General features: G+C 55.1%; 1 protein-coding gene across 1 annotated transcript in view; it reads left to right on the top strand.

Moving 5' to 3' along the window:
- Window positions 1-27,259, top strand: part of LOC137361985 (sarcoplasmic/endoplasmic reticulum calcium ATPase 1-like) — a 70,995-nt gene extending 43,736 nt beyond the window's left edge. Inside the window, 12 exon segments of the mRNA XM_068026582.1 lie at window positions 3,752-3,854; window positions 12,253-12,384; window positions 12,621-12,746; window positions 16,106-16,324; window positions 16,823-17,158; window positions 18,610-18,830; window positions 20,198-20,400; window positions 21,261-21,346; window positions 23,128-23,261; window positions 24,072-24,189; window positions 25,069-25,186; window positions 26,610-27,259. Coding sequence (XP_067882683.1) covers window positions 3,752-3,854; window positions 12,253-12,384; window positions 12,621-12,746; window positions 16,106-16,324; window positions 16,823-17,158; window positions 18,610-18,830; window positions 20,198-20,400; window positions 21,261-21,346; window positions 23,128-23,261; window positions 24,072-24,189; window positions 25,069-25,186; window positions 26,610-26,626 — 1,813 coding nt within the window. The 3' untranslated portion in view covers window positions 26,627-27,259.
- The last annotated feature ends 136 nt before the right edge of the window (window positions 27,260-27,395 follow it).

The raw sequence follows: 27,395 nt of genomic DNA, 5'->3' as shown, positions 1-27,395 counted from the left end.
TGTTAGAAGGTCAGTACTGAGGGAGTGCCGCACTGTCGGAGGATCAGTACTGAGGGAGTGTCACACTGTTAGAAGGTCAGTACTGAGGGAGTGCCGCACTGTCGGAGGATCAGTACTGAGGGAGTGTCACACTGTTAGAGGGTCAGTACTGAGGGAGTGTCACACTGTTAGAAGGTCAGTACTGAGGGAGTGTCACACTGTTGGAGGGTCAGTACTGAGGGAGTGTCACACTGTTAGAGGGTCAGTACTGAGGGAGTGTCACACTGTTAGAAGGTCAGTACTGAGGGAGTGTCACACTGTCGGAGGGTCAGTACTGAGGGAGTGTCACACTGTTAGAGGGTCAGTACTGAGGGAGTGTCACACTGTTAGAAGGTCAGTACTGAGGGAGTGTCACACATTCAGAGGGTCAGTACTGAGGGAGTGTCACACTGTTAGAGGGTCAGTACTGAGGGAGTGTCACACTGTCAGAGGGTCAGTACTGAAGGAGTGTCACACTGTCAGAGGGTCAGTACTGAGGGAGTGTCACACTGTTAGAGGGTCAGTACTGAGGGAGTGTCACACTGTTAGAAGGTCAGTACTGAGGGAGTGTCACACTGTTGGAGGGTCAGTACTGAGGGAGTGTCGCACTCAGAGGGTCAGTACTGAGGGAGTCTCGCACTGTTAGAAGGTCAGTACTGAGGGAGTGTCACACTGTTAGAAGGTCAGTACTGAGGGAGTGTCACACTGTCAGAGGGTCAGTACTGAGGGAGTGTCACACTGTCAGAGGGTCAGTATTGAGGGAGTGTCACACTGTTAGAAGGTCAGTACTGAGGGAGTGTCACACTGTTAGAAGGTCAGTACTGAGGGAGTGTCACACTGTTGGAGGATCAGTACTGAGGGAGTGTCGCACTGTCTGAGGGTCAGTACTGAGGGAGTGTCACAATGTCAGAGGGTCAGTACTGAGGGAGTGTCACACTGTTAGAGGGTCAGTACTGAGGGAGTGTCACACTGTTGGAGGGTCAGGACTGAGGGAGTGTCGCACTGTTGGAGGGTCGGTACTGAGGGAGTATCACACTGTTAGAGGGTCAGCACTGAGGGAGTGTCACACTGTTAGAGTGTCAGTACTGAGGGAGTGTCACACTGTTGGAGGGTCGGTACTGAGGGAGTGTCACACTGTTAGAGGGTCAGTACTGAGGGAGTGTCACACTGTTGGAGGGTCAGTACTGAGGGAGTGTCACACTGTTGGAGGTTCAGTACTGAGGGAGTGTCACACTGTTGGAGGGTCAGGACTGAGGGAGTGTCGCACTGTCAGAGGGTCAGTACTGAGGGAGTGCCACACTGTTGGAGGGTCAGTACTGAGGGAGTGCCGCACTGTTGGAGGGTCAGTACTGAGGGAGTGCCGCACTGTTGGAGGGTCGGTACTGAGGGAGTGTCACACTGTTAGAGGGTCAGGACTGAGGGAGTGTCGCACTGTCAGAGGGTCAGTACTGAGGGAGCGCCGCACTGTTGGAGGGTCAGTACTGAGGGAGTGCCGCACTGTTGGAGGGTCTGTACTGAGGGAGTGTCACACTGTTAGAGGGTCAGTACTGAGGGAGTGCTGCACTGTTGGAGGGTCAGTACTGAAGGAGTGTCACACTGTTGGAGGGTCAGTACTGAGGGAGTGCCGCACTGTTGGAGGGTCAGTACTGAGGGAGTGTCACACTGTTAGAGGGTCAGTACTGAGGGGGTGTCACGCTGTTCGAGGGTCAGGACTGAGGGAGTGTCGCACTGTCAGAGGGTCAGTACTGAGGGAGTGTCACACTGTTGGAGGGTCAGGACTGAGGGAGTGTCGCACTGTCAGAGGGTCAGTACTGAGGGAGTGTCACGCTGTTAGAGGGTCAGTACTGAGGGAGTGTCACACTGTTGGAGGGTCAGTGCTGAGGGAGTGCCGCACTGTTGGAGGGTCAGTGCTGAGGGAGTGTCGCACTGTTAGAGGGTCAGTACTGAGGGAGTGTCACACTGTTGGAGGGTCAGTACTGAGGGAGTGTCACACTGTTAGAGGGTCAGTACTGAGGGAGTGCCGCACTGTTGGAGGGTCAGTACTGAGGGAGTGTCACACTGTTAGAGGGTCAGTACTGAGGGAGTGTCACACTGTCGGAGGGTCAGTACTGAGGGAGTGTCACACTGTTATAGGGTCAGTACTGAGGGAGTGTCACACTGTCGGAGGGTCAGTACTGAGGGAGTGTCACACTGTCGGAGGGTCAGTACTGAGGGAGTGTCACACTGTTATAGGGTCAGTACTGAGAGGAGTGTCACACTGTCAGAGGGTCAGTACTGAGGGAGTGTCACACTGTTACAGAGTCAGTACTGAGGGAGTGTCACACTGTTCGAGGGTCAGTACTGAGGAGTGTCACACTGTTCGAGGGTCAGTACTGAGGGAGTGTCACACTGTTAGAGGGTCAGTACTGAGGGAGTGTCACACTGTTATAGGGTCAGTACTGAGGGAGTGTCACACTGTTAGAGGGTCAGTACTGAGGGTGTGTCACACTGTTAGAGAGTCAGTACTGAGGGAGTGTCACACTGTTAGAGGGTCAGTACTGAGGGAGTGTCACACTGTCGGAGGGTCAGTACTGAGGGAGTGTCACACTGTTAGAGGGTCAGTACTGAGGGAGTGTCACACTGTCGGAGGGTCAGTACTGAGGGAGTGTCACACTGTCAGAGGGTCAGTACTGAGGGAGTGTCACACTGTCGGAGGGTCAGTACTGAGGGAGTGTCACACTGTCGGAGGGTCAGTACTGAGGGAGTGTCACACTGTCAGAGGGTCAGTACTGAGGGAGTGTCACACTGTTAGAGGGTCAGTACTGAGGGAGTGTCACACTGTTAGAGGGTCAGTACTGAGGGAGTGTCACACTGTCGGAGGGTCAGTACTGAGGGTGTGTCACACTGTTAGAGGGTCAGTACTGAGGGATTGTCACACTGTTAGAGGGTCAGTACTGAGGGAGTGTCACACTGTTAGAGGGTCAGTACTGAGGGAGTGTCACACTGTCGAGGGTCAGTACTGAGGGAGTGCCGCACTGTTAGAGGGTCAGTACTGAGGGAGTGTCACACTGTCAGAGGGTCAGTACTGAGGGAGTGTCACACTGTTGTCGGGTCAGTACTGAGGGAGTGTCGCACTGTCAGAGAGTCAGTACTGAGGAGTGCCGCACTGTCAGAGGGTCAGTACTGAGGGAGTGCCGCACTGTTGGAGGGTCGGTACTGAGGGAGTGTCACACTGTTGGAGGGTCGGTACTGAGGGAGTGTCACACTGTTAGAGGGTCGGTACTGAGGGAGTGCCGCACTGTTGGAGGGTCAGTACTGAGGGAGTGCCGCACTGTTGGATAGTCAGTACTGAGGGAGTGCCGCACTGTCAGAGGGTCAGTACTGAGGGAGTGCCGCACTGTCGGAGGGTCAGTACTGAGGGAGTGTCACACTGTCGGAGGGTCAGTACTGAGGGAGTGTCACACTGTTAGAGGGTCAGTACTGAGGGAGTGTCACACTGTTGGAGGGTCAGTACTGAGGGAGTGTCACACTGTTGGAGGGTCAGTACTGAGGGAGTGCCGCACTGTCGGAGGGTCAGTACTGAGGGAGTGTCACACTGTTAGAGGGTCAGTACTGAGGGAGTGTCACACTGTTGGAGGGTCAGTACTGAGGGAGTGCCGCACTGTTGGAGGGTCAGTACTGAGGGTCTGCCGATTTGATTTGTGTTACACCATTAGAAATTTTCAGGGTTTCCCCGTTCTGTTGTGACTGACAGGCAAAGGAATGAGAAGACAGTGAAGAGTGGGCAATATGATGGACTGGTTGAACTGGCTACTATTTGTGCCCTTTGCAATGACTCGTCACTCGACTACAATGAGGTGAGTGCCCTGGGGGCAGGGGGCGGGGGGTGCGGGATGAGACAGAACTAAAATCCATGTACACACATCACTCCTAACACCCAATTACAATGGAAATCTCAAACCGGCAGTCTGTCATTATTTACAGAGAGTCCCCGGGGAGTGTGTCAGTATTTACAGAGGGGTCCCCGGGGAGTGTGTCAGTATTTACAGGGGAGTCCCCGGGGAGTGTGTCAGTATTTACAGAGGGGTCCCCGGGGAGTGTGTCAGTATTTACAGGGGGGTCCCCGGGGAGTGTGTCAGTATTTACAGAGAGTCCCCGGGGAGTGTGTCAGTATTTACAGGGGGGTCCCCGGGGAGTGTGTCAGTATTTACAGGGGGGTCCCCGGGGAGTGTGTCAGTATTTACAGGGGGGTCCCCGGGGAGTGTGTCAGTATTTACAGGGGGTCCCCGGGAGTGTGTCAGTATTTACAGGGGGGTCCCCGGGGGAGTGTGTCAGTATTTACAGAGAGTCCCCGGGGAGTGTGTCAGTATTTACAGAGAGTCCCCGGGGAGTGTGTCAGTATTTACAGGGGGGTCCCCGGGGAGTGTGTCAGTATTTACAGGGGGGTCCCCGGGGAGTGTGTCAGTATTTACAGGGGGTTCCCCGTGGAGTGTGTCAGTATTTACAGAGAGTCCCCGGGGAGTGTGCCAGTATTTACAGAGAGTCCCCGGGGAGTGTGCCAGTATTTACAGGGGGGTCCCCGGGGAGTGTGTCAGTATTTACAGGGGATTCCCCGTGGAGTGTGTCAGTATTTACAGAGAGTCCCCGGGGAGTGTGTCAGTATTTACAGGGGGGTCCCCGGGGAGTGTGTCAGTATTTACAGAGGGGACCCCGGGGAGTGTGTCAGTATTTACAGAGAGTCCCCGGGGAGTGTGTCAGTATTTACAGGGGGTTCCCCGGGGAGTGTGTCAGTATTTACAGAGAGTCCCCGGGGAGTGTGTCAGTATTTACAGGGGGGTCCCCGGGGAGTGTGTCAGTATTTACAGAGAGTCCCCGGGGAGTGTGTCAGTATTTACAGGGGGGTCCCCGCGGCGTGTGTCAGTATTTACAGGGGGGTCCCCGGGGAGTGTGCCAGTATTTACAGGGGGGTCCCCGGGGAGTGTGTCAGTATTTACAGAGAGTCCCCGGGGAGTGTGTCAGTATTTACAGAGAGTCCCCGGGGAGTGTGTCAGTATTTACAGGGGGGTCCCCGGGGAGTGTGTCAGTATTTACAGGGGGGTCCCCGGGGAGTGTGTCAGTATTTACAGAGAGTCCCCGGGGAGTGTGTCAGTATTTACAGGGAGGTCCCCGGGGAGTGTATCAGTATTTTCAGGGGGGTCCCCGGGGAGTGTGTCTATATTTACAGGGGGGTCCCCGGGGAGTGTGTCAGTATTTACAGAGTGTTCCCCGGGGAGTGTGTCAGTATTTACAGGGGGGTCCCGGGGAGTGTGTCAGTATTTACAGGGGGGTCCCCGGGGAGTGTGTCAGTATTTACAGCGAGTCCCCGGGAGTGTGTCAGTATTTACAGAGGGTCCCCGGGGAGTGTGTCAGTATTTACAGGGGGTCCCCGGGGGAGTGTGTCAGTATTTACAGGGGGGTCCCCTGGGAGTGTGTCAGTATTTACAGAGAGTCCCCGGGGAGTGTGCCAGTATTTACAGAGAGTCCCCGGGGAGTGTGTCAGTATTTACAGAGGGTCCCCGGGGAGTGTGTCAGTATTTACAGAGAGTCCCCGGGGAGTGTGTCAGTATTTACAGGGGGGTCCCCGGGGAGTGTGCCAGTATTTACAGGGGGGTCCCCGGGGAGTGTGTCAGTATTTACAGAGAGTCCCCGGGGAGTGTGTCAGTATTTACAGAGAGTCCCCGGGGAGTGTGTCAGTATTTACAGGGGGGTCCCCGGGGAGTGTGTCAGTATTTACAGGGGGGTCCCCGGGGAGTGTGTCAGTATTTACAGAGAGTCCCCGGGGAGTGTGTCAGTATTTACAGGGAGGTCCCCGGGGAGTGTATCAGTATTTTCAGGGGGGTCCCCGGGGAGTGTGTCTATATTTACAGGGGGGTCCCCGGGGAGTGTGTCAGTATTTACAGAGAGTCCCCGGGGAGTGTGTCTATATTTACAGGGGGGTCCCCGGGGAGTGTGTCAGTATTTACAGAGTGTTCTCCGGGGAGTGTGTCAGTATTTACAGGGGGACCCCGGGGAGTGTGTCTATATTTACAGGGGGGTCCCCGGGGAGTGTGTCAGTATTTACAGAGTGTTCCCCGGGGAGTGTGTCAGTATTTACAGAGTGTTCCCCGGGGAGTGTGTCAGTATTTACAGAGTGTTCCCCGGGGAGTGTGTCAGTATTTACAGGGGGACCCCGGGGAGTGTGTCTATATTTACAGGGGGGTCCCCGGGGAGTGTGTCAGTATTTACAGAGTGTTCCCCGGGGAGTGTGTCAGTATTTACAGGGGGACCCCGGGAGTGTGTCTATATTTACAGGGGGGTCCGCGGGGAGTGTGTCAGTATTTACAGGGGGGTCCCCGGGGAGTGTGTCAGTATTTACAGTGGGGTCCCCGGGGAGTGTGTCAGTATTTACAGGGGGGTCCCCGGGGAGTGTGTCACTATTTACAGGGGGGTCCCCGGGGAGTGTGTCACTATTTACAGGGGGGTCCCCGGGGAGTGTGTCAGTATTTACAGAGAGTCCCCGGGGAGTGTGTCAGTATTTACAGGGAGGTCCCCGGGATGTGTGTCAGTATTTACAGAGGGGTCCCTGGGGAGTGTGCCAGTATTTACAGAGGGTTCCCCGGGGAGTGTATCAGTATTTACAGAGGGGTCCCCGGGGAGTGTGTCAGTATTTACAGAGAGTCCCCGGGGAGTGTGTCAGTATTTACAGGGGGTCCCCGGGGAGTGTGTCAGTATTTACAGGGGGTCCCCGGGGAGTGTGTCACTATTTACAGGGAGGTCCCCGGGGAGTGTATCAGTATTTACAGGGGGGTCCGCGGGGAGTGTGTCAGTATTTACAGGGGGGTCCCCGGGGAGTGTGTCAGTATTTACAGGGGGGTCCCCGGGGAGTGTGTCAGTATTTACAGTGGGGTCCCCGGGGAGTGTGTCAGTATTTACAGGGGGGTCCCCGGGGAGTGTGTCACTATTTACAGGGAGGTCCCCGGGGAGTGTATCAGTATTTACAGGGGGGTCCGCGGGGAGTGTGTCAGTATTTACAGGGGGGTCCCCGGGGAGTGTGTCAGTATTTACAGGAGCTCCCCGGGGAGTGTGTCTATATTTACAGGGGGGTCCCCGGGGAGTGTGTCAGTATTTACAGGGGGGTCCCCGGGGAGTGTGTCACTATTTACAGGGAGGTCCCCGGGGAGTGTGTCAGTATTTACAGGGGGTCCCCGGGGAGTGTGTCAGTATTTACAGCGAGTCCCCGGGGAGTGTGTCAATATTTACAGGGGGGTCCCCGGGGAGTGTGTCAGTATTTACAGAGAGTCCCCGGGGAGTGTGTCAGTATTTACAGGGGGGTCCGCGGGGAGTGTGTCTATATTTACAGGGGGGTCCCCGGGGAGTGTGTCAGTATTTACAGGGGGGTCCCCGGGGAGTGTGTCAGTATTTACAGAGAGTCCCCGGGGAGTGTGTCAGTATTTACAGAGAGTCCCCGGGGAGTGTGTCAGTATTTACAGAGAGTCCCCGGGGAGTGTGTCAGTATTTACAGGGGGGTCCCCGGGGAGTGTGTCAGTATTTACAGGGGGGTCCCCGGGGAGTGGGTCAGTATTTACAGGGGGGTCCCCGGGGAGTGTGTCAGTATTTACAGAGAGTCCCCGGGGAGTGTGTCAGTATTTACAGGGGGGTCCCCGGGGAGTGTGTCAGTATTTACAGGGGGGTCCCCGGGGAGTGGGTCAGTATTTACAGGGGGGTCCCCGGGGAGTGGGTCAGTATTTACAGGGGGGTCCCCGGGGAGTGTGTCAGTATTTACAGAGGGTTCCCCGGGAGTGTGTCAGTATTTACAGGGGGGTCCCCGGGGAGTGTGTCAGTATTTACAGGGGGGTCGCCGGGGAGTGGGTCAGTATTTACAGGGGGGTCCCCGGGGAGTGTGTCAGTATTTACAGTGGGGTCCCCGGGGAGTGTGTCAGTATTTACAGGGGGGTCCCCGGGGAGTGTGTCAGTATTTACAGGGGGGTCCCCGGGGAGTGTGTCACTATTTACAGGGAGGTCCCCGGGGAGTGTATCAGTATTTACAGGGGGGTCCGCGGGGAGTGTGTCAGTATTTACAGGGGGGTCCCCGGGGAGTGTGTCAGTATTTACAGAGAGTCCCCGGGGAGTGTGTCTATATTTACAGGGGGGTCCCCGGGGAGTGTGTCAGTATTTACAGGGGGGTCCGCGGGGAGTGTGCCAGTATTTACAGGGGGGTCCGCGGGGAGTGTGTCAGTATTTACAGAGAGACCCCGGGGAGTGTGTCAGTATTTACAGAGGGTTCCCCGGGAGTGTGTCGGTATTTACAGGGGGGTCCCCGGGGAGTGTGTCAGTATTTACAGGGGGGTCCGCGGGGAGTGTGCCAGTATTTACAGGGGGTCCCCGGGGAGTGTGTCAGTATTTACAGGGGGTCCCCGGGGAGTGTGTCAGTATTTACAGCGAGTCCCCGGGGAGTGTGTCAATATTTACAGGGGGGTCCGCGGGGAGTGTGTCAGTATTTACAGAGAGTCCCCGGGGAGTGTGTCAGTATTTACAGGGGGGTCCGCGGGGAGTGTGTCTATATTTACAGGGGGGTCCCCGGGGAGTGTGTCAGTATTTACAGGGGGGTCCCCGGGGAGTGTGTCAGTATTTACAGAGAGTCCCCGGGGAGTGTGTCAGTATTTACAGAGAGTCCCCGGGGAGTGTGTCAGTATTTACAGGGGGGTCCCCGGGGAGTGTGTCAGTATTTACGGGGGGGTCCCCGGGGAGTGGGTCAGTATTTACAGAGGGTTCCCCGGGAGTGTGTCAGTATTTACAGGGGGGTCCCCGGGGAGTGTGTCAGTATTTACAGGGGGGTCCCCGGGGAGTGTGTCAGTATTTACAGGGGGGTCCCCGGGGAGTGTGTCAGTATTTACAGAGAGTCCCCGGGGAGTGTGTCAGTATTTACAGAGAGTCCCCGGGGAGTGTGTCAGTATTTACAGGGGGGTCCCCGGGGAGTGTGTCAGTATTTACAGGGGGGTCCCCGGGGAGTGTGTCAGTATTTACAGAGAGTCCCCGGGGAGTGTGTCAGTATTTACAGAGAGTCCCCGGGGAGTGTGTCAGTATTTACAGGGGGGTCCCCGGGGAGTGTGTCAGTATTTACAGGGGGGTCCCCGGGGAGTGTGTCTATATTTACAGGGGGGTCCCCGGGGAGTGTGTCAGTATTTACAGAGAGTCCCCGGGGAGTGTGTCAGTATTTACAGAGGGTTCCCCGGGAGTGTGTCAGTATTTACAGGGGGACCCCGGGGAGTGTGTCTATATTTACAGGGGGGTCCCCGGGGAGTGTGTCAGTATTTACAGAGAGTCCCCGGGGAGTGTGTCAGTATTTACAGGGGGGTCCGCGGGGAGTGTGTCTATATTTACAGGGGGGTCCCCGGGGAGTGTGTCAGTATTTACAGAGAGTCCCCGGGGAGTGTGTCAGTATTTACAGGGGGACCCCGGGGAGTGTGTCAGTATTTACAGGGGGGTCCCCGGGGAGTGTGTCAGTATTTACAGAGAGTCCCCGGGGAGTGTGTCAGTATTTACAGGGGGGTCCCCGGGGAGTGTGTCAGTATTTACAGGGGGGTCCCCGGGGAGTGTGTCAGTATTTACAGAGAGTCCCCGGGGAGTGTGTCAGTATTTACAGAGAGTCCCCGGGGAGTGTGTCAGTATTTACAGGGGGGTCCCCGGGGAGTGTGTCAGTATTTACAGGGGGGTCCCCGGGGAGTGTGTCTATATTTACAGGGGGGTCCCCGGGGAGTGTGTCAGTATTTACAGAGAGTCCCCGGGGAGTGTGTCAGTATTTACAGAGGGTTCCCCGGGAGTGTGTCAGTATTTACAGGGGGACCCCGGGGAGTGTGTCTATATTTACAGGGGGGTCCCCGGGGAGTGTGTCAGTATTTACAGAGAGTCCCCGGGGAGTGTGTCAGTATTTACAGGGGGGTCCGCGGGGAGTGTGTCTATATTTACAGGGGGGTCCCCGGGGAGTGTGTCAGTATTTACAGAGAGTCCCCGGGGAGTGTGTCAGTATTTACAGGGGGACCCCGGGGAGTGTGTCAGTATTTACAGGGGGAGTCCCCGGGGGAGTGTGTCAGTATTTACAGGGGGGTCCCCGGGGAGTGTGTCAGTATTTACAGAGAGTCCCCGGGGAGTGTGTCAGTATTTACAGGGGGTCCCCGGGGAGTGTGTCTATATTTACAGGGGGGTCCCCGGGGGGTGTGTCAGTATTTACAGGGGGTCCCCGGGAGTGTGTCAGTATTTACAGAGGGTTCCCCGGGGAGTGTGTCAGTATTTACAGTGGGTCCCCGGGGAGTGTGTCAGTATTTACAGGGGGGTCCCCGGGGGGTGTGTCAGTATTTACAGGGGGGTCCCCGGGGAGTGTGTCAGTATTTACAGGGGGGTCCCCGGGGAGTGTGTCAGTATTTACAGAGAGTCCCCGGGGAGTGTGTCAGTATTTACAGGGGGGTCCGCGGGGAGTGTGTCAGTATTTACAGGGAGTCCCCGGGGAGTGTGTCTATATTTACAGGGGGGTCCCCGGGGGGTGTGTCAGTATTTACAGGGGGGTCCCCGGGGAGTGTGTCAGTATTTACAGGGGGGTCCACGGGGAGTGTGTCAGTATTTACAGTGGGGTCCCCGGGGAGTGTGTCAGTATTTACAGGGGGGTCCCCGGGGAGTGTGTCAGTATTTACAGAGAGTCCCCGGGGAGTGTGTCTGTATTTACAGAGAGTCCCCGGGGAGTGTGTCAGTATTTACAGAGTGTTCCCCGGGGAGTGTGTCAGTATTTACAGGGGGGTCCCCGGGGAGTGTGTCAGTATTTACAGAGAGTCCCCGGGGAGTGTGTCTATATTTACAGGGGGGTCCCCGGGGAGTGTGTCAGTATTTACAGGGGGGTCCGCGGAGAGTGTGCCAGTATTTACAGGGGGTCCCCGGGGAGTGTGTCAGTATTTACAGCGAGTCCCCGGGGAGTGTGTCAGTATTTACAGGGGGGTCCCCGGGGAGTGTGTCAGTATTTACAGAGAGTCCCCGGAGTGTGTGTCAGTATTTACAGGGGGGTCCGCGGGGAGTGTGTCTATATTTACAGGGGGGTCCCCGGGGAGTGTGTCAGTATTTACAGGGGGGTCCACGGGGAGTGTGTCAGTATTTACAGGGGGGTCCCCGGGGAGTGTGTCAGTATTTACAGGGGGGTCACCGGGGAGTGTGTCAGTATTTACAGGGGGGTCCCCGGGGAGTGTGTCAGTATTTACAGAGAGTCCCCGGGGAGTGTGTCAGTATTTACAGCGAGTCCCCGGGGAGTGTGTCAGTATTTACAGGGGGGTCCCCGGGGAGTGTGTCAGTATTTACAGAGAGTCCCCGGAGTGTGTGTCAGTATTTACAGGGGGGTCCGCGGGGAGTGTGTCTATATTTACAGGGGGGTCCCCGGGGAGTGTGTCAGTATTTACAGGGGGGTCCACGGGGAGTGTGTCAGTATTTACAGGGGGACCCCGGGGAGTGTGTCAGTATTTACAGGGTGTCCTGGGGAGTGTGTCAGTATTTACAGGGGGGTCCCCGGGGAGTGTGTCAGTTTTTACAGAGAGTCCCCGGGGAGTGTGTCAGTATTTACAGAGGGTTCCCCGGGGAGTGTGTCAGTATTTACAGGGGGGTCCGCGGGGAGGGTGCCAGTATTTACAGGGGGTCCCCGGGGAGTGTGTCAGTATTTACAGAGGGTTCCCCGTGGAGTGTGTCAGTATTTACAGGGGGGTCCGCGGGGAGGGTGTCAGTATTTACAGAGGGTCCCCGGGGAGTGTGTCAGTTTTTACAGAGAGTCCCCGGGGAGTGTGTCAGTATTTACAGAGGGTTCCCCGGGGAGTGTGTCAGTATTTACAGGGGGGTCCGCGGGGAGGGTGCCAGTATTTACAGGGGGTCCTCGGTCTGCTGGGTCGTGGGGGTCTCGAACGGTCGGCGGGGCAGAGGGGTTTTCAGGAGTGAAGTTAGGAAGCGCTCCCGCACGCAAAGGTAGGGGGAGGTTTTGAATTCTCTCCATCGGTCGTTAATGTTAAACCTGAGACTGGCGGATATTTGTTTTTTTGCAGTCCGACGGACATGAGTGGGGGGGCCGCGGTGGGGCAAAGGCGAGGATGTGGAGTTAGGGTCACAGATCAGTGCTTCTCATTCCGTGCAACAAGCCTCTCTTTGCACCATCTTATTCTTCTCCCCCCCCACCCCCCGTTCCCTCACCCGTTGTGTTTGCTCTCTGTGGCGCAGGGCAAGGGTATCTATGAGAAGGTGGGCGAGGCCACGGAGACAGCGTTGGTGTGCCTGGTTGAAAAAATGAACGTCTTCAACACCGATGTCCGCTCCATGTCCAAGGTCGAGCGTGCGAACGCTTGCAACTCGGTGAGTCCTTGCGTTGTCACGACATTCCCCTGCTCCCTCGGGACGGGACACACCAGGGGGCGGGGGACGGTGGTGAGGGGAGACGGTCAGGAGCGATTCCGCGCGCGTGACAGTGCCGGGGCCCGTCGCTCGACCCGTGTGTCCCGATCTCGGTGTGCCTCCCCCCACCCCACCACCCGCCACCCCGCCCCGACGGTACACTGAGCATTCAGCACGTCTCTCTCCTTCTCCTTCAGGTGATCAAACAACTGATGAGAAAGGAATTCACCTTGGAATTCTCCCGCGACAGGAAGTCCATGTCCGTCTACTGCAGCCCGGCCAAGGCGTCCCGGGCGGCCGTCGGGAACAAGATGTTCGTCAAGGTGAGGCATCGCCCCCCCCCCCCTCCCCCCCCCCTCCGCCACCGGGGACCGTCCCGACTCACAGCCCTCAGCCCTCCCCTTAATGCTCGCACCAATCTACGTGTCCATGATTATCTACTGGGACCACTCCGGACATGTGACTCCTGCCACCCCGAAAAAATTCCCAATCCCAATCCCAGTCCTCTATCCCAAACGCAATCCCAATCTCTAGTCCAAACACTCAACATTGACCCTCTCATTATCCACTCAGACCCTGATACCCTCTATAAACCCCCTCTCATTATCCACTCAGACCCTGATACCCTCTATAAACCCCCTCTCATTATCCACTCAGTCCCTGATACCCTCTATAAACCCCCTCTCATTATCCACTCAGTCCCTGATACCCTCTATAAACCCCCTCTCATTATCCACTCAGTCCCTGATACCCTCTATAAACCCCCTCTCATTATCCACTCAGACCCTGATACCCTCTATAAACCCCCTCTCATTATCCACTCAGTCCCTGATACCCTCTATAAACCCCCTCTCATTATCCACTCAGTCCCTGATACCCTCTATAAACCCCCTCTCATTATCCACTCAGTACCTGATACCCTCTATAAACCCCCTCTCATTATCCACTCTGACCCTGATACCCTCTATAAACCCCCTCTCATTATCCACTCAGACCCTGATACCCTCTATAAACCCCCTCTCATTATCCACTCAGTCCCTGATACCCTCTATAAACCCCCTCTCATTATCCACTCAGTCCCTGATACCCTCTATAAACCCCCTCTCATTATCCACTCAGTCCCTGATACCCTCTATAAACCCCCTCTCATTATCCACTCAGTCCCTGATACCCTCTATAAACCCCCTCTCATTATCCACTCAGACCCTGATACCCTCTATAAACCCCCTCTCATTATCCACTCAGTACCTGATACCCTCTATAAACCCCCTCTCATTATCCACTCAGTCCCTGATACCCTCTATAAACCCCCTCTCATTATCCACTCAGTACCTGATACCCTCTATAAACCCCCTCTCATTATCCACTCAGTCCCTGATACCCTCTATAAACCCCCTCTCATTATCCACTCAGTCCCTGATACCCTCTATAAACCCCCTCTCATTATCCACTCAGTCCCTGATACCCTCTATAAACCCCCTCTCATTATCCACTCAGTCCCTGATACCCTCTATAAACCCCCTCTCATTATCCACTCAGTACCTGATACCCTCTATAAACCCCCTCTCATTATCCACTCAGACCCTGATACCCTCTATAAACCCCCTCTCATTATCCACTCAGTCCCTGATACCCTCTATAAACCCCCTCTCATTATCCACTCAGTCCCTGATACCCTCTATAAACCCCCTCTCATTATCCACTCAGTCCCTGATACCCTCTATAAACCCCCTCTCATTATCCACTCAGTCCCTGATACCCTCTATAAACCCCCTCTCATTATCCACTCAGTCCCTGATACCCTCTATAAACCCCCTCTCATTATCCACTCAGTCCCTGATACCCTCTATAAACCCCCTCTCATTATCCACTCAGTCCCTGATACCCTCTATAAACCCCCTCTCATTATCCACTCAGTCCCTGATACCCTCTATAAACCCCCTCTCATTATCCACTCAGACCCTGATACCCTCTATAAACCCCCTCTCATTATCCATTCAGTCCCTGATACCCTCTATAACCCCCCTCTCATTATCCACTCAGTCCCTGATACCCTCTATAAACCCCCTCTCATTATCCACAGTCCCTGATACCCTCTATAAACCCCCTCTCATTATCCACTCAGTCCCTGATACCCTCTATAAACCCCCTCTCATTATCCACTCAGTCCCTGATACCCTCTATAAACCCCCTCTCATTATCCACTCAGTCCCTGATACCCTCTATAAACCCCCTCTCATTATCCACTCAGTCCCTGATACCCTCTATAAACCCCCTCTCATTATCCACTCAGTCCCTGATACCCTCTATAAACCCCCTCTCATTATCCACTCAGTCCCTGATACCCTCTATAAACCCCCTCTCATTATCCACTCAGTCCCTGATACCCTCTATAAACCCCCTCTCATTATCCACTCAGACCCTGATACCCTCTATAAACCCCCTCTCATTATCCACTCAGACCCTGATACCCTCTATAAACCCCCTCTCATTATCCACTCAGACCCTGATACCCTCTATAAACCCCCTCTCATTATCCACAGTCCCTGATACCCTCTATAAACCCCCTCTCATTATCCACTCAGACCCTGATACCCTCTATAAACCCCCTCTCATTATCCACTCAGTCCCTGATACCCTCTATAAACCCCCTCTCATTATCCACTCAGTCCCTGATACCCTCTATAAACCCCCTCTCATTATCCACTCAGACCCTGATACCCTCTATAAACCCCCTCTCATTATCCACTCAGACCCTGATACCCTCTATAAACCCCCTCTCATTATCCACTCAGTCCCTGATACCCTCTATAAACCCCCTCTCATTATCCACTCAGTCCCTGATACCCTCTATAAACCCCCTCTCATTATCCACTCAGAGCCTGATACCCTCTATAAACCCCCTCTCATTATCCACTCAGTCCCTGATACCCTCTATAAACCCCCTCTCATTATCCACTCAGTCCCTGATACCCTCTATAAACCCCCTCTCATTATCCACTCAGTCCCTGATACCCTCTATAAACCCCCTCTCATTATCCACTCAGACCCTGATACCCTCTATAAACCCCCTCTCATTATCCACTCAGTCCCTGATACCCTCTATAAACCCCCTCTCATTATCCACTCAGTCCCTGATACCCTCTATAAACCCCCTCTCATTATCCACTCAGTCCCTGATACCCTCTATAAACCTCCTCTCATTATCCACTCAGTCCCTGATACCCTCTATAAACCCCCTCTCATTATCCACTCAGACCCTGATACCCTCTATAAACCCCCTCTCATTATCCACTCAGTCCCTGATACCCTCTATAAACCCCCTCTCATTATCCACAGTCCCTGATACCCTCTATAAACCCCCTCTCATTATCCACTCAGTCCCTGATACCCTCTATAAACCCCCTCTCATTATCCACTCAGTCCCTGATACCCTCTATAAACCCCCTCTCATTATCCACTCAGACCCTGATACCCTCTATAAACCCCCTCTCATTATCCACTCAGTCCCTGATACCCTCTATAAACCCCCTCTCATTATCCATTCATTCCCTGATACCCTCTATAAACCCCCTCTCATTATCCACTCAGACCCTGATACCCTCTATAAACCCCCTCTCATTATCCACTCAGACCCTGATACCCCCCCCCCCCACTCTCTTTCTGATCTCTATTCTCACAGGGTGCCCCTGAGGGGGTGATCGATCGCTGCAACTATGTGCGGGTAGGCACCACACGGGTACCCCTCACCAACACAGTGAAGGATAAGATCCTGTCGGTGATTAAGGAGTGGGGGACTGGCCGGGACACCCTTCGATGCCTGGCGTTGGCAACCCGCGACACTCCGCCCAAGAGGGAGGAAATGAACCTGGAGGACTCAACCAAGTTCATCAACTACGAGGTACGAGCCGGTCGGAATTGGTTGAGGGAGGGTCTGTGGGAGGGTTTGGCGCGGGAGGTGGAGGGGCCCGATAAACCCCACGTCTCCATCAAGGAGACCCCTTCATATAGGGCCTTTCCCTCCCCCGCATTGCCAGGATGTCCCAAAGCGCTTTCCCTGCCAATGAAGTACCTTCTCAAATTGCGCACCCCCTGTTGTAATGTCGGCAAACACGGCTTCCAGTCTGCGCACAGCAAGATCCCACACGCACACACACACACACACACACACACACACACACAGCAATGCGATAATGACCCAGGTCTTTTTAGTGATGTTGGTTGAGGGATAGATATTGGGGCCCCAGGACACCGGGGAGAACTTCCTCCACACCGCGAGTCCGCTCTTCTTCCATTCGCGATCTCTCACATCCACCCGAGAGGGCAGACGGGGACCTCGGGTTTAACGGTTCATCCTGGAAGTTGACCTTTCTCTCTCCCTCCCTCTCTCTCTCCGCAGTGCGATATGACCTTCGTGGGGGTGGTCGGGATGCTGGACCCCCCCCGCAAGGAGGTGATCGGCTCCATCCAGCTTTGCCGCGAGGCCGGCATCCGCGTCATCATGATCACCGGCGACAACAAGGGCACCGCCGTGGCCATCTGCCGGCGTATCAGCATCTTCGGCGAGGACGAGGAGGTGATCGGCCGGGCCTTCACCGGTCGGGAGTTCGACGACCTTCCGGCCTCCGAGCAGCGCCAGGCCTGCCGCAACGCCAGCTGCTTCGCCCGCGTGGAGCCCGCCCACAAGTCCAAGATCGTCGAGTACCTGCAGTCGTTCGACGAGATCACCGCCATGGTGAGCTCCCCTCCCACTCCCCAGAGAGGCGCCGGAGGGGGGAGTGGGGTGCGGGGTGGGGGTTGGGGGGGGGGGTGTGTTGAGTGGTTAAGGGGGCAAAGGGCGGCCGGAACAGCAGCTTTTAAGGGGCGGTTCGATCGATCGAGGTTTGCAAGGTCTGCAGGCGATCTGATAGGGCCAGTCAAGTAGTTGAGCATGTCTGACACCCGTTCTCCACTACAGCTTCACCACTTCCACACGCTAGCGGTTTCATGCACAACAAATCACAGCTGCACACTTACAATAACAAGCCATTCTCGGGACTTTCAGGTGACCTTATCACAAGGTCAAATGGCACTGTTGGTCTGAAGACCTTCACTCACCTCCCCCTGTATGGTCCCCGTGTCTTGGGTGGTGGCCGGATTATCAAATGCAGTTCACACGAAGATACGAATTAGGAGCAGGAGCAGGCCACTCGGCCCCTCGAGCCTGCTCCGCCGTTCAACAAGAGCATGGCTGATCTGATTATAACCTCGACTCCACATTCGCGCCTACCCCCCGACAACCCCCCTCCAACCTTTTACCCCCTTTGCTTATCAAGAATCTATCTACCTCTGCCTTAAAAATATTCCAAGACTCTGCTTCCACCGCCTTATGAGGACGAGAGTTCCAAAGACTCACGACCCTCTGAGAGAAAAAAAATTTCTCATCTCTCTCTTAAATGGGTGAGCCCTTATTTTTAAACAGTGACCCCTCGTTCTAGATTCTCCCACAAGGGGAAACAACCTTTTCACATCCACCCTGTCAAGACCCCTCAGGATCTTGTATGTTTCAATCAAGTCGCCTCTTACTCTTCTAAACTCCAGCAGATACAAGCCGAGCCCGTCCAACCCTGTCCCCATAAAACAACCCGCCCATTCCAGGTATTAGTTTAGTAAACCTTCTCTGTACTGCCTCCAACATATTGACATCCTTCCTTAAATAAGGAGACCAATACTGTACACAGTACTCTAGATGTGGTCTCACCAATTTCCTGTATAGCTGAAGCATAACCTCCCTACTTTTATATTCCATTCCCCTCGCGATAAACAATAACACAAAGGGAGTTTGGAACTCTCTTCCTCAAACAGCAAACGATACTGGATCTGAGATGGGTAGGAAAGGTATTAAGGGGCAAAGGCGAGGATAAGGAGTTAGGGTCACAGGTCAGTCACAAGCTCGTGGGATGGCGGATCAGACTCGAGGGGCTGAATCGCCTCCAGTTCCGATGTTCCTGGAGGGCGCAAGGGGCAAATGGGGTTTGCGATGTGGGCAGAAGAAAAGGGGGAGTGGGACTGAGGGATGAGTGTGCATGGGCGGAGGGAAGTGTGTGGGGGTGGGGGAGGACGAGGGGCAGAGCGGCCGCGGTTGCGCGGTTGTTGACGTCCCTGTAACTCCGCCACCCCCTCCGCCAACCGTCTCCCTTTCCGCAGACCGGCGACGGGGTGAATGACGCTCCTGCCCTCAAGAAGGCGGAGATCGGCATCGCCATGGGCTCTGGCACGGCCGTTGCCAAGAGCGCCTCGGAGATGGTGCTGGCCGACGACAACTTCTCCAGCATCGTGTCGGCGGTGGAGGAGGGGCGTGCCATCTACAACAACATGAAGCAGTTCATCCGATACCTCATCTCCTCCAACGTGGGAGAGGTGGTCTGGTGAGTGGGATCTTGCTGTGCCGACTGGCGGCCAGGGTCGGCACGGTGTGGGCGGTGGAGGGACAGGAACCGAGAGGCGCCTCCTGACCGCTTTCGGCACCCACCCGATCCCCGTAACTGCCTCGGTTATCACTGGGACCGCCCATTCCCACCTCCGGAACGTCGCCCCGACTCCGCCCCCTGTCTCAGCCCGTCGGCCGCAGAAACCCTCGTCCGTGCCTTCGTTTCCCCTCCGGACTCGACCATTCCCGACTCTCTGCCCGGCTGCTCTCCCACATTCCACCCTCCGTAAACTTCAGCTCATCCTAAAACTCCTGCTGATCCCCCCCCCCCCCACCGTGTCCTAACTCGCACCGAGTTCCGTTCACCCGTCACCCCCCTGTGCTCACCCCCATCCTCGTTTTCAAATCCCTCCATGGCCCCTCGCTCCCCCCTCCCTATCTCTGTAACCTCCACCAGCCCCTACAATCCTCCCTATCTCTGTAACCTCCTCCAGCCCCTACAACCCTCCCTATCTCTGTAACCTCCACCAGCCCCTACAATCCTCCCTATCTCTGTAACCTCCACCAGCCCCTACAATCCTCCCTATCTCTGTAACCTCCTCCAGCCCCTACAACCCTCCCTATCTCTGTAACCTCCTCCAGTCCCTACAACCCTCCCTATCTCTGTCACTTCCTCCAGCCCCTACAACCCTCCCTATCTCTGTAACCTCCTCCAGTCCCTACAACCCTCCCTATCTCTGTAACCTCCTCCAGTCCCTACAACCCTCCCTATCTCTGTAACCTCCTCCAGCCCCTACAACCCTCGTTATCTCTGTAACTTCCTCCAGTCCCCTACAACCCTCTTTGTCTCAGTAACCTCCTCCAGTCCCCTACAACCCTCCCTATCTCTGTAACCTCCTCCAGCCCCTACAACCCTCCCTATCTCTGTAACCTCCTCCAGCCCCTACAACCCTCCCTATCTCTGTAACCTCCTCCAGCCCCCTACGACCCTCCGAGATCTCTGCACTCCTCCAATTCCGGCCTCTTGACCATCCCCCGATTCCCATCTCTCCACCATTGGGGGCCGTGCCTTCAGCTGCCTGGGGCCCCGAGCTCTGGAATTCCCTCCCTCAACCTCTCCGCCTCTCTCTCTCTCTCTCCTCCTAGAAGATGCTCCTTAACCCCGACCCCTCAGTCGCCTGTCCCTGATCTCTCCCCTCAGGGTAGCGTGGGGTGAAATTTGAATTTTGAACACACCTGGGCGTTTTATTGAGGGGAAGGCACTGTGTAACTCGAAGTTTTCCTTGTCTCATTCGTTCCACCTTCGCTGCCTTCATTCCCTTCCTCCCTCTCTCACGTTCATGTTGGGTTTTGTTTGGTCTGCAGTATCTTCCTGACTGCTGCTTTGGGGTTACCCGAAGCTCTGATCCCAGTCCAGCTGCTGTGGGTCAACCTGGTGACAGACGGACTCCCAGCCACGGCCCTGGGTTTTAATCCCCCTGATCTCGACATCATGAACAAGCCTCCCCGAAGCCCAAAGGAGCCCCTGATCAGCGGCTGGCTGTTTTTCCGTTACATGGCTATTGGAGGTGAGTGATGGGGAAAGAGTGTGTGTTACAGCACTGTACCGAGGGAGGCCCGCGCTGTCGGAGGGTCAGTACCGAGGGAGGTCCGCGCTGTCGGAGGGTCAGTACCGAGGGAGGTCCGCGCTGTCGGAGGGTCAGTACCGAGGGAGGTCCGCGCTGTCGGAGGGTCAGTACCGAGGGAGGTCCGCGCTGTCGGAGGGTCAGTACCGAGGGAGGTCCGCGCTGTCGGAGGGTCAGTACCGAGGGAGGTCCGCGCTGTCGGAGGGTCAGTACCGAGGGAGGTCCGCGCTGTCGGAGGGTCAGTACCGAGGGAGGTCCGCGCTGTCGGAGGGTCAGTATCGAGGGAGGTCCGCGCTGTCGGAGGGTCAGTACTGAGGGAGTGCCACACTGTCGGAGGGTCAGTACTGAGGGAGTGCCTCACTGTCCGAGGGTCAGTATGGAGGGAGGTGCCATCCTTCGGATGAGATGTTAACCCGGGTGCCCTTGCCTGCCCTCTGCGGCGGGCGTGAAACATGCCCCGGTGTTTTGGGAGTCGACGTTTATCCCTCGTCCAGCATTGCGAGAGGAAAAAAAAAAAACCCCCCCCAAAAAATCCGGAGACCTGGGTTATTGATCGCATTGCTGTCCGTGGGATCTCGCTGTGCACAAAATGGCCGCCGCGCTTCCTTCATTCCAACGGCGGCCGCACTTCGGAGAAGTGCTTTGTTGGCGGTGGAGCCCTTTGGGGCGTGCCGGGGGTGGGGGTGGGGGGGGGGGGTTAGTTGTTGAGAGGACTGAGCGGAGTGGCAGCTCCCAGGCACAGTGCGATGCCGCAAAAAGGCCCAGCGGACGCAGCCTCTCACGGGCGCATTTTCCCGTTGCAGGTTACGTGGGATGCGCAACAGTGGGCGCAGCGGCCTGGTGGTTTATGTATGCAGATGACGGTCCTGAAGTCACGTATTACCAGCTGGTGAGTCCTAGTCATTTTACCCGCCGGTCCTCTCACCCCCACCGTTCCTGGCCACCACCCAGGCACCCTCCCCGCAACCCCCCTTCCCGTTCACGGGAATTTTCCTGTCCCCCCCCCCTCGTCCTCGAGGTTCCACAGCCGTCGTCCGTCTGCGTCGTCCCTCATCGAGCCCCGTGTCGACATTTCCTCTGATCAATTTTTCCCTGTCAACCGTCACGGTGGAGTTTCAGCCTCCGGACAAGAGGTGGCGACAGTTTGCGAAGTGTGGGGTGAAGGAGTGGACTTCAAAACATTAGAAATAAGACCAGGAGGAGGCCATTGAGCCCCTCGAACCTGCTCCCCCATTCGATACGATCACAGATGATTTACTACCCCGACTCCGCCTTCGCGCACTCTCCCCATTACCCTTCATTCCCTCAGCGCCCAAACATTCTCCATCCCCGTCTCGAATATCCTCAACGACTGATTATCCACAGCTCTCTGGAGTCGAGAATTCCAAAGATTCACCACCCTCCGAGTGAAGACATTTCTCCTCATCTCAGTGCGAAACGGCCGAGCCCTTATCCTGAGACTGTCACCGCCCCCACTGACCACACCACCCCCCACCCCGTGTTCGAGACTCTCCAGCCCCGGGGGTGAGGGGGGGAAACAGACTCTCAGCATCTACCCTGTCAAAACCCCTTCAGAATTTTATACATTTCAATGAGATCACCCTCTCATTCTTCTCAACTCCAGGGACTATCGGCCCGTTCGACTCGATCTCTCCGCATAGGACAATCCCCTCATCCCCGGAATCTCTCCACACTCCTCCTTCCAGATTTTGAATTTAGGGAGCTTTACTCTGTATCTACCCCCCGTTTATTTATTTTTTGGTTATTAGCTGAGGCTCGTTGCTGCAATCAGCACTCAACACTCCAATTAGACAGCAGCCAACCCTGTTTTTTCTTCATCTAACCCCGTACTGTACCTGTCCTGGGAGTGTTTGATGGGGGACAGTGTAGAGGGAGCTTTACTCTGTATCTAACCCCCGTACTGTACCTGTCCTGGGAGTGTTTGATGGGGACAGTGTAGAGGGAGCTTTACTCTGTATCTAACCCCCATACTGTACCTGTCCTGGGAGTGTTTGATGGGGACAGTGTAGAGGGAGCTTTACTCTGTATCTAACCCCCGTACTGTACCTGTCCTGGGAGCGTTTGATGAAGACAGTGTAGAGGGAGCTTTCCTCTGTATCTAACCCCCGTATTGTACCTGTCCTGGGAGTGTTTGATGGGGGACAATGTAGAGGGAGCTTTACTCTGTATCTAACCCCCGTACTGTACCTGTCCTGGGAGTGTTTGATGGGGACAGTGTAGAGGGAGCTTTACTCTGTATCTAACCCCCGTACTGTACCTGTCCTGGGAGTGTTTGATGGGGGACAGTGTAGAGGGAGCTTTACTCTGTATCTCACCCCCGTATTGTACCTGTCCTGGGAGTGTTTGATGGGGACAGTGTAGAGGGAGCTTTACTCTGTATCTAACCCCCGTACTGTACCTGTCCTGGGAGTGTTTGATGAAGACAGTGTAGAGGGAGCTTTACTCTGTATCTAACCCCCGTACTGTACCTGTCCTGGGAGTGTTTGATGAAGACAGTGTAGAGGGAGCTTTACTCTGTATCTAACCCCCGTACTGTACCTGTCCTGGGAGTGTTTGATGAAGACAGTGTAGAGGGAGCTTTACTCTGTATCTAACCCCCGTACTGTACCTGTCCTGGGAGTGTTTGATGGTCCTCTTTGTCTCCTGTAGTCTCACTTCATGCAATGCACAGACGAGCACCCTGATTTTGAAGGGATCGACTGCGAGATATTTGAAGCCTGTGAGCCAATGACAATGGCATTGTCTGTCCTTGTGACAATTGAAATGAGTAACGCCTTGAACAGGTAGGTGCATTTGGGTTTTCTGGTGGTTGCGTGCTGCCCTTGCTCTGGGGCAAAGGGCAAAGTCAGATCTGGGAGTTCGAGCAGGGGGAGGAATTTACAAGTGCCACAGGGCAGGAGGAGGCCATTCAGCCCCTCCTCGAGCCTGTTACACAGTTCAGTCAGCTCGTGACTGATATGTATCTTCAGTCACGTTGCATCCCCTCTCAGGCTGATGAATTCTTCCCTGAGGGGCGGTGCCCGGAACTGAATGCAGATGGGGGTCTGACCAGAGCTTTAGATAAACTGTCGCCCTCTTAACAATCACTGACATCCAATCAGCCTCTCCGAGTTATCTTTTTTTATAACTGTTACCTCGTTTTTACTGATGATCTGTAGACTCCTCAATATGACACTGTGACCCTCAGAGACTCCACCCAGCCAGCGGAGAATGAGAGGCCTGTATAGGAATATATATCCCGCGGGATCCACTTGGGCATTCACTGGGGTCCCTACTGACCCCTAGTGTTCCATTACAATTAAACTCAGAATGACCATGCAACGATTAAACTCTCAGTGACCGCGCGACAATTAATCTCTGAATGACCATGCCACGATTAGATTCTCTGAGTGAGCACGCAACAATTAAGCTCTGGATGACCGTGCAACGATTAAACTGAGTGACCACGCGACAATTTAGCTCTGAATGACCACGCAACGATTGAACTCTTGACTGACCACAGCGGAATCATACATTGTGCGTCCCATTTTTTGTTCTTCGCTTTAAAAAAACTTGCTTGCTGGCATCCGCTCAGTATACACGTTTGTTTGCAGCCTGTCAGAGAACCAGTCGCTCCTCAGAATGCCGCCATGGTTGAATTGCTGGTTGCTGGGCGCCATCTGCCTCTCCATGTCTCTCCACTTCTTCATTCTCTACGTTGATCCAATGCCGGTAAGCTTCCGAGGGCTCTTTGGCTGCACGATTCACGCACGATCAGATTGAACGGGGTTGAAAGGGGAGTGGTTACCCCCAGGGGTCTGATACTCCACCTGTTAACATGTTAGCTGTCAGCTTCTGTCTGACTGTGCACTGATCCCACATTTTCACATTCCTACCTCACAATGTCCCCAGTCCGTTGAACAATCCTCAGGGTGTACAATTCTTCCGTATTGCTTGCTCCATTCTCTCCATCTACACACCCCGATCTGTCTATCTATCTCAAAAGATCATCGCCTCTCCCAGTCTCTTTCCAAATATGTCTCCAATTCCCTCTATTTATCACTAGCTGCACATCTGTGGGCGTCACTGGCCAGGCCAGCATTTCTTGCCCATCCCTCATTGCCCTTGAGAAGGTGGTGGTGAGCTGCCTTCTTGAACTGCTGCAGTCCGTGTGGGGTAAGCACACCCACAGTGCGGTGAGGAAGGGAGTTCTAGGATTTTGACCCAGCGACACTGAAGGAACGGCCGATATAGTTCCAAGTCGGGATGGTGTGCGACTCGGGAGGGGAACTTGCAGGCGATGGTGTTCCCCATGCATTTGCTGCCCTTGTCCTTCTAGTTGGTAGAGGTCGCAGGTTTGGGCGGCGCTGTCTAAGGAGCCTTGGTGCATTGCTGCAGTGCATCTTGTAGATGGTACACACTGCTGTCACTGTGCGTCGGTGGTGGAGGGAGTGAATGTTGAAGGTGGTGGACGGGGTGCCAATCAAGTGGGCTGGTGTGTCACCGCAGAATACCCAGCCCTCCGGGCAGTGGAGATCGCGGGTTTAGGAGGTGCTGACGACAGTTGGCGTAAAGTGAACTAAATGCTTTTCTCTCTCCCTCCCTCCACAGCTCATTTTCAAACTGACCCATCTGACCGTTACACAGTGGATTGTGGTACTGGAGATCTCGTTCCCGGTCATCCTACTGGATGAAGTCCTCAAGTTTTTCGCTCGCAATTATCTTGACGGTAACATTACCCCCTCTAGCCTCTGCTTCGGACCGAGCGTTGCTGGGGGGGGGGCGGTTTGGTGGGGTGGGGAACAGTGAACTTCGGAGTTCCGAAGAAGGGTCACTGACCCGAAACGTTAACTCTGCTTCTCTTGCCACGGATGCTGCCAGACCTGCTGAGTGGTTCCAGCATTTCTTGTTTTTATATTATATTAGAGCTGATATTAGGGGGCAAATAACCAAAAGCTCGGTTTTAAGGAGTGTCTTGAAGGAGGAGAGAGAGAGAGAGAGAGGTTCAGGGAGGGAATTCCACAGCTCGGGGCCCCAGGCAGCTGAAGGCACGGCCGCCAATGGTGGAGCGATGGGAATCGGGGGATGGTCAAGAGGCCGGAATTGGAGGGAGCGCAGAGATCTCGGAGGGTTGTCGGGACTGGAGGAGGTTACAGAGATAGGGAGGGTTGTAGGGGCTGGAGGAGGTTACAGAGATAGGGAGGGGTGTAGGGGGCTGGAGGAGGTTACAGAGATAGGGAGGGGTGTAGGGGGCTGGAGGAGGTTACAGAGATAGGGAGGGTTGCAGGGGCTGGAGGAGGTTACAGAGATAGGGAGGGGTGTAGGGGCTGGATGAGGTTACAGAGATAGGGAGGGGTGTAGGGGGCTGGAGGAGGTTACAGAGATAGGGAGGGGTGTAGGGAACTGGAGGAAGTTGCAGAGATAGGGAGGGGTGTAGGGGCTGGAGGAGGTTACAGAGATAGGGAGGGGGGAGCGAGGGGCCATGGAGGGATTTGAAAACGAGGATGACAATTTCAACGCTGTCAAAGGTCTGTGGGATCTCACTGCACGCAAGATGGCTGCCGCTTTCAGGAACAGGCCGAGGCCCTTCAGCCCCTTGAGGCTGTTCTGTGCCATTCACTCAGTCCCTGACACCTGTATGTTAAATCCATTCCAACGCCACTCCCCTCCACCCCCCCCCCCCCCCCCCCCCCACCAACCACCACCTCTCCTTCGCTCCATATCCCTTTCTTGCCTAGTCCAGCAAGGATCGATGTCCCAAAGATCCAAGATTAATCACTGAATTGGCGTCTACTGCTTTTTGTGGGAGGGAGCTTTCGCCCTTGTCCCACCCTCCAAGGAAAAAGTGTTTGCTCACTTCTGCCTTGAACGTTCCCCCCCCCCCCCCCCCACCCCCCCCAACCCCCCGCCCACACCTTGTCCGAGATCGAACCTTCCCGAGTCTGGCCGGACCTGTGTTTTATAAAGGTTCGTCATAACCCCCTCGCTTTTATACTCTATTTATAATGCCGAGGATTCCATTTACCTTTAATTTACGATTGATTCTGCTTCCTGTGGGGGGGGGGGGGGGGGGGGGCGGGGGGGCGGGGGTCTCTGGCTAATCCAATTTCCCTGTATCTTACTCTGTTCCTCTCTCTCTCTTTCCCTTGCAGCTAAGGATCACAACTAAGCAGACAGCAGAAGACATGATATATAAATATATATATATAAAAAAAAAACACACAGACTCAGAGGAATGAAACAATGCTGACAAATATTGTACCCTCATCGGAAAGTGTGACAGAATTTCTGACGCCCTGGAGCGTAGAAAGTAGAAGGGGATTTGTACAATGCATGCTCGCTCGTTTGCCCCTGTTTCCCGCGCCACTGAAAGGAAATTGCCCTGGTGTACATTTTCTTTTTTCCCCGCGTTGAGAGATAAAAAATAAAGTTCCCCACCGTCGTGTAATTAAACGCACCCTCACCTCTGCTTCACGCATACTGCTAGTTATTGTTTTCGGAAGAGGATGGTCCGGGGTGGGGTGGGGGGTGGGGGGGGGGGGTGGCTGCGGGATGCGGGAGGCGTAAGCTTTGCCGCCCAGGGTCCCCTTAAAGGTCCCCTTCCGACCCTCCCTGCTCCATTCTCCCCCCCCTGCCGCCACTTCGCGGCTTCTCCTCCTCCCGACATTCAACCTCATGCCCAAAAAGGCCGGGAGATCCGCCCCCCCCCCCCCTCACCTTCCTATCCCTACCGACCCCTCCCTCCCACCCTCCACCACAACCTCGCCTCCTCCTCCTCCCTGCTTCAATTCTCGAGTGGGTTTAAGACGTATGAGTTCAATAAAATTCAAGATGTAGCTTGTAACTTTCTGTCTCATTTCTTCCGTCAAGCTTCCTGTCTCTTTATCTCTCCCTCGCGCGCGGTCAGCTCAAACAAACTGTTAAAGTTAATATACAGC

Source organism: Heterodontus francisci, unplaced genomic scaffold, assembly GCF_036365525.1.
Source record: "Heterodontus francisci isolate sHetFra1 unplaced genomic scaffold, sHetFra1.hap1 HAP1_SCAFFOLD_518, whole genome shotgun sequence".
Lineage (NCBI taxonomy): Eukaryota > Metazoa > Chordata > Chondrichthyes > Heterodontiformes > Heterodontidae > Heterodontus > Heterodontus francisci.
The sequence above is the reverse complement of the archived record's forward strand: the minus strand, read 5'-3'. Positions and strand labels throughout refer to the sequence as shown.